Source organism: Phascolarctos cinereus, unplaced genomic scaffold (assembly GCF_003287225.1).
Source record: "Phascolarctos cinereus isolate Bilbo 61053 unplaced genomic scaffold, phaCin_HiC Scaffold_5;HRSCAF=322, whole genome shotgun sequence".
Taxonomy (NCBI): domain Eukaryota; kingdom Metazoa; phylum Chordata; class Mammalia; order Diprotodontia; family Phascolarctidae; genus Phascolarctos; species Phascolarctos cinereus.
Window position 1 is genome coordinate 343,889,850 of NW_027555958.1, and position 13,704 is coordinate 343,903,553.

Genomic DNA, 13,704 nt, shown 5'->3' on the forward strand with positions numbered 1-13,704 from the left:
AAGTCTCCCTACCTAAAGTCTCCATCTACCTCTTTCCAATCTCCACACAATTCCCAAAGTGAATCTCTAAAAGTACAGATCTAACCATGCTCTACCCCAAAATACATGTGAGAAATTCTAATGGTTCCTTATTACCTCTATGTTGAAATATAAACTTTTCCATTTGCATTTAAATCTCTATATAACTTGGCGCTTTCCTACTTTTTCCAATCTTCTCAATCTTCTTACACATTGCTCCCCTCCACATACTGCAATCTAGCCGTACCAGTCTAATTGTCATTCTGCAAACAGGGCATCTTATTTCCTGTCTCTAAGCCTTTGTTCAGAGTGTACCCCATTCTTGGAATGTACTCTACCCACCTCTACTTTTTGAAGCCCTTTTTTTCCTTCAAGGCTCTGTTCACCTTTTTCGTGAATCGTTTCCTCATCCCAGTAGCTTCCAGGGCACTACTTTCCAAGACAGTCTTTTATTCATCATATATACATGCATATATACATATGTATGTACATATACATATGTGTGTATATATATATGTGTGTGTGTGTGTGTGTGTTTATGTATAGATGTGTGTGTGTGTATGTTCTCTTTGTAATTATATGATGACACAGAGGTTCCCAAACTTATTTGTACTACCACCCCCTTTTCAAAAAAAATTACTCAATGTCCCCCTGGAAATCTTTAACCCTTTAAAAGTTTTATTTAAAATTTATGGCATTTCAAAAATATATATTTTTTAAATGATGCATCTTAAATGTAATAATTTATTATAGATTTATGGTTTTTTTCTGCATTGAAATTTTGATGATGCAATATTGCATCATGTAACTATATAGTATTGTATTATAAACAAGTCATTACATACATGTATTTCTTCCAATGTATGCTGGACTTCCCAACAATGTATGACAGGCTTGCCTGCCAACACTTGCTTGTTGAGACCTATTGGTGGACTTGACCACTAATTGGTTATAACTTGCATTTTGTGTGTTTATTTAGAAAATAATGTAATCACTATGACTTTAACTCTGTTACACAACAGATGAAATGTGTTTTTCAAAATTTTCTTATCTTCTTTCTTATGTTCCCCCCACCCCCTTATTTTTTATTCAATTGCCCCCCAGTTGCAGTCCAGTCTACTACCACACCCCTCACCTCTCATCATTCCAATGCCACAGGGTGGTATCGTTTACTTTGGGGAACCTATGATGACATGTTGTCTTTTTCATTAGAAAGTAAGTTCTTTGAAGAAAGGAACTCTTTTACTTTTGTACTTGTTTTCCCAGGGCTTAGCACAGCACCTAGTATATAATATGTACTTAATAAATGTCAGTTGACTGATTGTCCATTGTGCCACTCTACCATTCCTAGATTTAGGAACAACCCAGGCTTTATACAAATCCATGACTGTCCTAATTATTAGTCTGCTATGTGAATAGCTATTTGTTTAGGTTTCTAGATATGGTGGAATCACTTCTAGATACTTATCACAAAGGATGCCCCTACAAGTTTTATAACTAGTATGAACTGAGAGCTACCTAGTCCTTTGGAGATCTTCAAACTGAGTCTAGATGATAATTTATCAGGTATAGCCAAATGAAGAAACTTTGGTGGTATAGTTTGGACTAAATGCTCATTAAAGTACCTTCGGATTGAATGAATTCTTATTTCTCTTGAAATTTTCCTGCAGCAAGTGCAGATTTTTTTTGAAAAATTAAATATTTAGATATGATTGTTCTTTGTCTTTAGCCTTCTCAGTTTTCTAAAGCATTGAGAAATTGGTCTATTCTTATTCCAAACATTTCTTTGGCTCTATCAGGAAATTAATTTTCTGACATGATCCAAGTTAGAGATCTTGAAGATAAAAAATAAGTACTGATTGTCTCTTGAGGATCCTGATTTAAAGGTTCAAAATGGAATAGCAATGGACAGGAAATATTTGACTTGGGGAAAAAAGAAAGCTATTTAACCTGAATCTATATCAAAGTGCACTGAGATGGCAACTGTTTTGTAGTTTCTATACTAAAAGCTAATTAGCCAATTTGAATTTTTTTGATCCCCACCCAAAGTGCTTATTAGAAGATGACATTAGGAACCTAGGGAAATTCTTACGAAGTTATTTTAGTGTGTTTTCTTTTTTTTTTCAGCCAAAGATAAGGGCAAGCTGTTAAGGAGACTCTGAGTAGTGGCTATATTATAAGAATGTAAGCATCTTAATGGAGACAAGTTGGACCTTATATACAGAAAGAGTGTAGGAGGGACCTAGGAGTGGCCAGTAAGCTGGGTGAACAGAACTCCTGGGACTTGGAACTCCTGGCCTTGGGAGAATAGAGCCTAGCTAGGATTAAGGGTGGAAAATGGCCAGGGGCCATAGGGAGGTAAAACAATGAAGAGCTAGGCTAGATTAAGGGTAACAGAATTGGGAGATTGGGTATAGCCACAATGAAAGGCCAGTTCATGAGATTATAGCCTCAGGTAAACACCAGAGATTTGGCCACTTGGGAAAGTCCAGGGTTTTTCCTTTTTGGGGTCTAGCTCTCATCCTCATCATTCCACCCTCAAACAAATGGGACCCAAATTTTTTTGGGGTAAGTGATGAAGCTGCTTCCTGCTGGCAAGGGGTGTAGAGCTGGCCCTGCCTCAAGGGGGTCCCAAAGAGGAGGTTGACTGGAGCCAAGCACAGGCTGTATCCAGGAAACAATGGGGAGACATTGGCTGGTACCCACTGTTTGCTACCAACTGTGGGTGAATGGCCTGCAGTCTGGAAGACACAGATCTGACAGAAAAGACTGCAGGGCCCAGATATGACAGGATAAAACATCCTGACCTCTGTTTGGATTCAGATAATTCAGTTTTCCAACCATGCAGTATCAAATCCACCTCATAGCTAGACTCAGGAATAGCCAGGTGGGTAACATTCCCTTTCAAAGGAACACAATGGGGAAACTGAGCCAGGAGGATCTCATCTTAGACTGAGGCTAAAATTGTCCTCTTGGCTTTTCCCAGTGCTGACTTCCCACAAATATCACATTCTCTCTGAGTAGCTTGTGACATTTCTTTCAGATGGTGGATTATTGATCCCATCAGACAACTCAAAATAAAATCCTATGAGCCTTTACCTCAAACAGCAAGTTTCACTAATCACAGTTCAGGAAAAACTTTTCTAGGATTTACACCTCAAATTTAAATTTGTCCTGGTGTAAAAAGTCAGTCATTAGAGATTCCCTATACACTTGCAAATTCTCAGCAAGCCATACATAACCCAAACAAGCTTTTTGGCTAGCTTACACGTTAAAACAACCAACAATAGCCAAATTATTTTAGCGGTAACCAAATTATGCAAAGTTGCTTGACATATGTAATACAAAAAGTTCACCAATTTGAAACTTAAAACAAACCCATTACTAATCAGGTGACTTCAATTTTGTTAAATTCATTTCAAAATTACTTTATACCGACAATCAACATCTCATCATTAACAGTTAAAACTACAAATTTAAAAGAGCATGTTTGCCCAAGTTTGGAGGCTAGCTTCATTACCTTGAGCAGGATCTGCTGAACCTGGGTGATGTTTCTAGGCAAAGGTTGCTCTAGGGCCCAAGGCCATTGCTGGGGGGCCCATGCTATAGCTGCTGCCCCTCCCCTCTCCTTCCTTTCCCAGGTGGGGGGAGGGCAAAATCAAAGGGGTAAAGGGTGAAACTCTCTTCTCCTATGAAAGGGGTTAACAGATACCCTCTTGACTCAAGGGAAGGGAGTGGGAGAAAGGAGTGACCAGGGTTGTAAGGAGGAATTTCAAAACTCCTTAATGATCTATCACTAAACCTCTAGAATCTGCCAAGATATTTTAGCTGTTCTAACTTTTCCCTATAAACTCCATGAAGGAGGATTCAGGGGTGTAGAAAGAAGGGAGTAGGTAAGCCTCAGGGAACCAAAAAGCAACTGCAGTTTTTCCCAATTCCCTAGTGCCAAGAGAACTGACAAAATTGGGCATACACTTCCAGACAGGGCATCAGTCCTTGTCCTGTATGCTGTGGAAGGTGTACCCAGGTCCATGGCCTCGAACCGACCCAGTGGACTGAGAGTCTGAGAGTGTCAGACCAAGTGCAAGACAGCCTCATAACCCTCTTCCCGAAAAGCATCTCCAAGCCTTGGTGCTTGGAGAGTGACCCCAACTGCAGAGCAAGAAAGGAGGTGGGGGGAGGGGAAGAGGCTTACAGTCTTGGCTAAAGAAGAACTTTGGGTTAAGCAGTTTCTCTATATGGGCCACCAAAATGATGAGGTCTAGAGGTTTAGGGGTACTAGGACCCCAAAGTCACAACATATGGGTCCTGTCCAAAAGAATTTGACCTAAGCCTTCTTTCAGACAAAGAAAAGATTTATTAGAACATCCATCATATTGGGCAGGCTCTTAAGGAGTCTGAACATTACTAAGCTATTGGCTAGATCATAAGAATCTAAGCCTAGTGTGTTTTTTTATTAAAATAATTTCTCTTTCAATGAAAATGAGACTTGAATACCAACCAGGGTATTTTACTGTTTTGTCCCAAAAGCAGATTTAATTATGTTAACATCTAGAATAATTTGGACAAGCATCTTTTTTTTTTTAGGATAGGCAATGGGGTTAAGTGACTTGCACAGGGCCACACAGCTGGTGTTATATTTCTGAGGCTGGATTTGAACTGAGGTCCTCCTGAATCCAAGGCCGATGCTCTATCCACTGCACCACTTAGCTGCCCCATTTTGGACAAGCATCTTGAGACATTCTGATCATAGCTACTTTTTGTCTTGAAAAGTGAGCCTCTCTTTCTTGATATAAAATTTATTACAATTGTCAAATTTGACAAAACATAAGAATAGTCACTTTTGGAAAGATTGTTTGAAGCGCATGAATACATTTGTAGGGATGGGTTCTTTTGAATAGTACACACACTTTGGAAAGCAATTTTGAGTTATTGAAATAAGTCCATATTTTTGACCTAGTGATTTCACTTCTAGATATATACCTCAAGATGATCAAGAAATAAAAAAGTCTTAATATGCCCCAAAATATTTACAGAAGTAGTTTTTTTTTATGATAGCTAAGAACTGGAAACAAAGTAGTTGCTCATTGATTGAGGAGTGGCTAAACAAAATATGTATATGAATGTAATGATATTTTACCATGTTGCAAAAAAAAAACCTTAAATATGCTAAATATAGAGAAACATAGAAAAATTTACATGGACTGATGCAAGAAGGCATTAATTGAATTGAATCAATTGAAGGCAAGAAAATAAAATGTACAATAATAACAACAACAACAACAATATAAGTGAAAAGAGTAGTCACAACAAAATATTTTTTTTAAATGCTGTGAAATTACAAGGAAGAGTTGTAAGAAGACATCCTAAGCCCATTCCTTTGCAGAAATGGAAGCTTCATGGTTGTGAAGCATTGTCAGTATCTTCAATTTTTTTTGAGTGCATTGATTGATTTTTGCTATATTTTTCTTCTTCCTCTTTTGTCTTCTTTAAAAAATTTTGTTATATGGAATGACTTTCTAGGAGGGGAAGAAGAAAAGGAGGGGAAACAGGTTAAAATTTAAGCTGTATAAAACCAAAAAACTTCAAGGACATTATAGCAATATATCACAAAGATCATACACTGTGATCAGGTGAGATTTACACCAGGAATGCAGAGATGGTTCAATATTAGGAAAACTATCAGCCTAATTGATCATACCAATAATAAAAATCACAAAAATTATATGATTATCCCCATAGATGTAGAAGAAGCTCTTGACAAAATATAATACCCATTTCTATGAAGAACACTAGAAAACATAGGAATAAATGGAGCTTTTTCTTAAAATGATAAGTATTTATTATCTGTCTAAAACCATCAGCAAGCTTTTTTCTGTAAAGAGTACAAGCTAGGAGCCTTCCCAGTAAGATTAGGGGTGAAACAAGGATCCCCATTATCACTCAATTTGTTTAATATTATGCTAGAACTATTACTCTTTGCAGATAATATGATGGTATAGTTAGAGAATCCTAGAAAACCAACTAAAAAACTGGTTGAAATAATTAACAACTCCAGCAAAGTTACAGGATATAAAATAAATCCACATAAATCATCAGGATATCTATATATTATCAACAAAGTCCAGCAACAGGAGATAGAAAGAGAATTTACATTTAAAATAACTGTAGACAATATTAAATACTTGGGTGTCTGCATGCCAAGACAAATCCAGGAACTATATGAACACAAGTATAAAATACTTTTCGCACAAATAAAGCCAGATCTGCACATTTGGAGAAATATTAATTGCTAATGGATAGGCCAAACCATTATGATAAAAATGACAATTCTGTTAATTTTCTAATTTAATGCTATTCAAGCAAACTACCAAAAATTGTTTTATAGAGCTAGAAAAAATAATAACAAAATTCATCTGGAAGAACAAAAGGTCAACTATGTCAAGGGAATTAATTTTAAAAAAGTAAAGGAAGGTGGCCTAGTAGTACACAATCTCAAGGTGTATTACAAAGCAGTAATTCATCAAAACAATCTGGTACTGGCTAAGAAATATAGTGGTTGATCAGTGGAATAGATTAGGTATGAATTACATTATAGTAAATGACCGTAAAAATCTTGATAAACCCAAAGACCCAAGCTTTTGGGACAAGAACTCACTATTAAACAAAAATTACTGGGAAAACTGGAAAGCAGTTTGCCAGAAGCTAGGCATACAAAAATATCTAATGCCATGTACCAATATAGGGTAAAACTGGGTACATGATTTAGGCAAGAAGGGTAATATTATAAGCACATTAGGATAACATGGAATATTTTACCTGTCAAATCTTTGGATAAGGGAAGAATTTGTGACCAAACAAGAGATAGAAAACATTACAGGATATAAAATGGATTTTTTTGATTACATTAAATTTAAAAGGTTTTATATAAATTAAACCAATGCAACCTAGATGGAAAGCAGAAACCGTGGGGGAGTGGGGGGGAGGGAGATTACAGTAAGTATCTCTGACAAAGGCCTAATTTCTCAAACACAGAGAGAACTGAGTCAAATTTACAAGAATATAGGTCAGTCCCTCGTTGATAAATGGCCAAAGGATACGAACAGGCAATTTTCAGAAGAAGAAATCAAAGCTTTCTATAGTCACATAAAAATGTACAAATCACTTTTAATTAGAGAAATGCAAATTAAAATAGCTCTGAGGTACCACATCACACCTATCAGATTAGTTAATATGGCAGAAAAGGAAAATGAAAAATGTCGGAGGGAATGTGAAAAAAATTAGGACACTAATGCACTGTTGGTGTTATTGTAAACATTCTGGAGAGCAATTTGGAATGAAGTACAAAAGGCTACAAAACTGTGCATGCCCTTTGACTTAGCAATACTATTATTAGGTCTGTATCCTAAAAAGATTTTTTTTAAAAAAAAAAAAAAGGACCTACATGTACAAAAATATTTATAGCAGATCTTTTTGTGGTGGCAAAGAATTGGAAATTGAAAGAATGTCCATCAATTGGGGAATGGTTGAAGAAGTTGTTGTATATGATTGTGATGGAATATTATCATGCTATAAGAAATGATGAGAGGGGTGGTTTCAGAAAAACCTGGGAAGACTCATATGAGTGATGCAAATTTAAATGAGAAGAACCAAGGGAACATTGAACATAGTAACAGCAATGTTGTATGATAATCAAAAGTCAATGACTTAGCTATTTTCAGCAATAAAATGATCCAAGATAATTCTGAAGGACATATGATGAAAAATGCTATCCATCTCCAGAGAAAGAGCTGATGGAGTCTGAATGCAGATCAAAGCATACTTTTTAAAGTTTATTTTTCTTGTATCTCTTATCTGTGCTTTCTTAGCAACATGGCTAATTTAGAAATTATTTTGCATGGCTGCACATGTATAATCTGTATCAAATGTCTTACCTTCTCAAAGAAGGGCAGGAGAGGGAGGGAGGGAGACAATTTAGAGGTGACAATTTTTTAAAATGAATGTTAAAAACTGTTTTTACATGTAATGAGGAAAAATAAAAAATTTTCAAAAAAATAAAAACTTTTTTTTCAAAATAAAGATACTGTAATGTTTTAGGCACAACGTATTGAGGGCCCAAACCAGAATATTTGCTCTGTATGTTGAAAGGATAAACATGTTATTCTCATATATTTAGGATTCTGTACTTTATGTTTAGCATTCTTTTGTGTGAATGGATTAAATAACTGTTCATTGTAGTTGGATTAAAGTACTAAAATATAATCACTGAAAGCATCCTCAGTAAAACTCAAGGAGACAAGACAACAGGAATGATATATACCCCCATGCTGTTCTTGTGTGATTTTGATCTCTTTGGCCAAGTCTTTATATTTTGGGGAGGAAATTGTTCCATGCAGCTAACTATCACTTAATTCAGTCCTCACTCCCATCCTTCCAGGGCAGGGATCCATTTTCACAATCTCTGACAGTTGTACACCCAAGCTCAATTGGACTATTTCCATCGATGAGGAGATTACCATCAAATTGGCAGCCCAATTTGATTTATTGGTTGGAAAATTCATTCTTATAATGAGTCAAAATCTGCCTTGCAGCTTCCAGTCTTGGTCTATTTCTGTTCTTTAAAGCAACAAAAATAAAGTTTTAATTGAAAATCCTTCAAATATTTGAAAATAGTGATCATACTATCCTTCTCATACCTCCAGTAAGTCTTCACTTCTCAAAATTAAACATTGTGGGGTTTCAAGATAAACTCTCCTTTATTTATTTTATAATATATAATAGAAAACCAATACAAACAGTATTAGGTCTTCAGATTCATTGCTATTCTACGTCTTATTCCTTTTTGTAGGTCAAACTACTTCATTTATCATTTTACTAACAAATAAGCTATCAGAAATGCAGTTATGATTGGTCCCAAATCATAGTACACCCGAATTCTCCTTTCACTATATTAGGAAGGTAGAATGTCTGCTATTAGTGTAACACCTGTCTCCCCCCCCCCCCACACCTTCTAAATGCCCTTGTTAAACTAAGGAGAAAACTACATCACTCATGGAAGTCCTTTTGCCTTGAGATTTCTATGAGAGACTTTTGGGGTGATTGGTATCTTTACTTCAAAATTTTAGTTTATACTGCAATGACTATATGGGACATTCTTTAATTTGAGTTGTTGGCTATCAAGGTGAATGTGATTTTCAGGTTTTTGCTTCCATACTCTGGTTTATTACCATCATGCCAATGGCAAATCTTAATTCAGAGCTTTTCTCAGTGGTTATTCATAGTGTCCCCAACGTGGGAATTGTGCTGTATTTGAAACAATATGAATATCCCCACTAAATGAATCATTGCATATGACCCCATTCAAATTGGTTTTTGTTTTCATTCAAATGCTTCAATGAAATGAGTAGAAATAAATCAGTTTACAGGGCTAACTAGACTGTCTGATGTTAGATAATGTGTTTTTTTATATATTTTTATTCTATCATTAAGCATGTGGCATTCTAAGCGATTTCTTGCATTAATTTCAGCCTGTGAAACTGAAGCAGGAAAAGTTTATCAGATGTCCCTAGAGGAGCACATTCAACCTTTCAAAGAAAGTATGGAGCAATTCATTTTACAAGGTAAACAATGAGAAGATATTTTACCTTTTCCTTTGTTGTCAACAAAAAGGTAAAAGAAAGTTTGTTTATACATATTGGGAAAGAGAATATTTATTTTGGCATCACAAAAAGTTAAGGATTAGGTTTAATCATGAGTCACTGTCATGAATTCTGAGAAGAGCAATTTGCTAAAGATGTGGGGGGTTTTTGTATGATTCTCATTTCTTAAAAGACAGAAAAGATGTCATTGGCTTTCGTGGTTTTGCTTATTTATCTATTATAAAAACATTTGATGCACTCTATAGCACATAGTTCCTTTTTAAAAACTGTAGCTAAATTTCTGACCTATGTCCAATGTCTTATTTATTTAATTATTGCCAAAAAATACTGCACCAAAAGAACATGTACAGCTACTTTGCATTATTCATTATTTTGTTTCTATAAAACATTAATAGCACCAAGTATTTATTTAATGCTTTTCCTAGGAAGCTCAAAAAACTCTGTTATCACACTGACTCTTCCCACATTCATTTAAAGTAAGCAAGGAATGACTTCTGATAAAGAGATATTAATGAAACATTCAAAGTTGGATTTGTTCTAGTCTCCAAAAAAGTAATTTTATATCAAGAAGTCCTGTATTTTGAAATTTATGATTGGATAAGATATTCATCACTTGATGTGATTTAACTACTGGAATGCTAGTCAAATGAGAGTAATCCTGTTGTAGTCTGGGAACATTTATGGTGCTTCCAGAATCTTCTAAAATGTGGACAAAGAGGAAGGATATTGAGTGACTTCGTTCACAGTTTGTATGGAATATATTTTAGTGTTTTACAAATGTTATTGATAATGTTAGACAATAAATGAGTAACACTGAAATTTAACTCAGACGCAGTTCCCCTCTTGCTGGAATAAGAGGATATATTTAAAGAAAAACATCAGAATAAAATTAGTTTTGTGTCTCAATGTGAATATAATTTGAAGTGTCATACTATCATTCAATTCAATTCAATTCAATAACAATTCAATAATCAAGTGCCTGTTATGTGTAAAGCATCATACTAGGTGCTGTGGATAAAAAAACAAAAAATGAAACAAAACAAAAACCAATCCTTGTTTTCAAGGAGTTTACAACTTGCAAACTTAATCACGATTTCTTATAATCATATTTTGGCAAACATCTGTTTCCAGTGAAAGTGCTAAGGGCCCTGTATGACCTTATAAATAACACTGGTGAAGATGAGGGTGGCATTTGTTCCATACATCCAATGGTATGCTTGATCGCTTATGCCCTTTCTTTATTTCAAAGACCTGTAATTTGCAGCACATATTTGGGTGTGGAGAGCATGAAATCTTTTATCATGTTGAATCATTTAAAAGAAATCAACCAACTTGAATTCAACAAAAATTTCTTGCTAAACATCAATTGCAGATATTACAACTCTGACCACCATGTTGCTCAAATTGTGTGTAACTTCTACATTAAACAGAATACTACATTTTCCAGGTCAGGTATCCAGGTTTTCGTATTTCTACCTCCTATTAATTAAAAGGAGATAATAAATGTCTTCTTTGGGGAGTGAGGGAGTGGATGGTTTGTATCTGTGATTTCATCAGTTTAAGGAACTCTTTGTATGGAAGCCACTTTCCCAAATGTAGATGAAAAGTCCTTTATGAAACTCTTATAGAGTTGCTCAGGACATGGAGATGTTCTGATTTGCCCATAGTCACATGACCACAGAGGCAGGGTACAATGCCATGCATTCCTGACTTGCATAACCTGCCCTCAATCCACCATACCACATCTCCAGACCTGCATAAAATATCACTTTCTATTGAACAGACATCCATAGGTTTAATATATACTTACTTAAATAAAACTCAAAATAAGTCTCAGCTGGTAAACCAGTGGACAATAGGTGTTAAGGCTTATGATGATGGACTAAATCTTTATTTGAGTAACTCTATCAGTTGCCCCAAGGAGAAGCCATATTCTTCATATATTTTTTCCTAAGACCAACTGTGTAGTTATTTTCTGAATTCTCTGCAAACTTGTGAGTCCTTCTCATATTTCAGAACTGATAAGAATCTGAGTAGTGTTAAACATGGTCCAGTTTTTTATTGTATTGTGGAATATTTAGATATCTCAAAGAAAAAGAAAATCCTGTCATTTTGCTGCTGCTCTGTGACAATTCCGTCTAGGGCAGAAAACTTGGATTATTAGGATGGCAAAAACTGTTCACAAATTTATTTAGAATTGTTACTAGCATTGAAAGATGAAGAATGAAAATTATTTAGCTATATTCTGAAATAGTATGTTAAATATTTTGCATTTTAAATCCCTTGTTTTCACAATATAGGATTGAATTTAAATTTTTATTTGGCAGGCTTTTGAACTACATTGATTTTTCTAAGGACTATTTTACATATAAGCATAATGAATAAATATTTCCAGTTAGAGTTCATGCTTAAGTCAGATTAAACAGACTTTTGTATGTATGGGTTGAGTCAAATCAAGTTTTATATAATGATTATTTTATAGCAATTAAAATAATGTTTTCAAATAACTTGAAATTGAGACCACATTGGAAGAACGTTGAGAAGAATGACAAAGCCTAAACTTCATTCATTTATGTGAAATGATTTTGTTTAAGATGAAAATTCAAAATTTGAAATGTACATATAATGTTTTCAGAATAGGGTAAGTGCTCTAAAAACTATTTGAAATAAGATACACCTTTTAAATATTAAAGAAGTGACTACTATTAAGGGAGTAATGGTTTCATTTCATTTTTTATGAAAGAGGAAAGCATTATACATTTAGTTTAGTTGCAAAAAAAAGATAAGTCAGTATTTTCTATTTTAAGCTGGAATTTATGCACAACAATGAAATTTAACTTTTTGATTAAAATAATTTTTGACTAGATACATATAGGCTATGACTAGATACCTATAGCCTATGGCAAAATAAGCGTACAGTGATTTCATTCTCTTGATTGCATTCTAGGAAATGAAGATTTTTATTTTCTAGGTGGTTGCTCAGTTTTGTCTTATTTTTTCTCTTAACCTTTAAAGTTATGAATTCTATAATGATAAAAGGAAGAAAAAGAGGAAGTGAGAATGAGAGGAAGAGAGAGAAAGAAAGAATCAGGGCTGATATGAAAGTGAAGCAGAAGTAACCACCAGAGGATCTCCCACTTTGATGTCTTCCACCACCATTATTGCATCATAGACATTCCCTTCTCTTTCCATTCCTCCTTAGCCCCTCAGTGTATTCAGGGCAAAGAGTAAGTCAGAGAAGGAGCTATGCTAATCATTTTTAAAGAATGTTACTATTTTAGAGTTTGAAGGGACCTTAGACTTAATTTTCATCCTTAAACATTATATACATATATATATGTACATACATATATGCACACATATATATGTATATACCTATATATGCACATATATATCTCCCAGCATATTTTCCTGTTCATCTTCCACTGAAACTGTTTTTGTTAAGTTTGTTCTTATTAGGGAGGTAACTAGGAAGACAATGAAAGAATGGTTATCCTTTGTTGGTACGGATTGTCATTTTGGCTTACATGAATTTTGAAAGGAAAAATATTTTTATGTTTTTGACGTTTTAAACAACTGGCAAAAAAAACCCCACAGCTTCTCCTTTCCATTAAATAGAAGCAGTCTTCCATTTTCCTTCTCTCCTCTTATGGTTTCAGAAATTTAGAATAGTTAATAGGATGTTTCAGTTGCTCTACCTTCCTCCCATTTGCCATCCATCTTCTCTTCTCTCTCCCAATAGTAATTTCATGCTGAAACCAAACCTGGAAAATTGTAGCTGAACTAAAATAAAAGTGTGTGGGGGGGAGAGAAGGATAAATCTGTAAACACAAAGTTATAATTAAAAGAGTGTTGAAACCTTAAGTCTTTTTAAAATATACAGTCTTTGGTATTAGTAATACTATACTTGAGGATGAAGTGATGGTGAAAGTAGTGGTATATTAACTATGCCAAAGAGCCCCAAAATATTTACTTCAAAAAAAGTGAATATTTTCTATCAAAAAAGAGTACTTAGAGAACACTATAA

The 13,704-nt window shown here is 34.6% G+C and overlaps 1 protein-coding gene across 1 annotated transcript in view; it reads left to right on the plus strand.

Moving 5' to 3' along the window:
- Positions 1 to 13,704, plus strand: part of FMN2 (formin 2) — a 464,655-nt gene that overhangs the window by 343,416 nt on the left and 107,535 nt on the right. Inside the window, 1 exon segment of the mRNA XM_020982044.2 lies at positions 9,546 to 9,638. Within this exon segment, the coding sequence (XP_020837703.1) occupies positions 9,546 to 9,638 (93 nt within the window).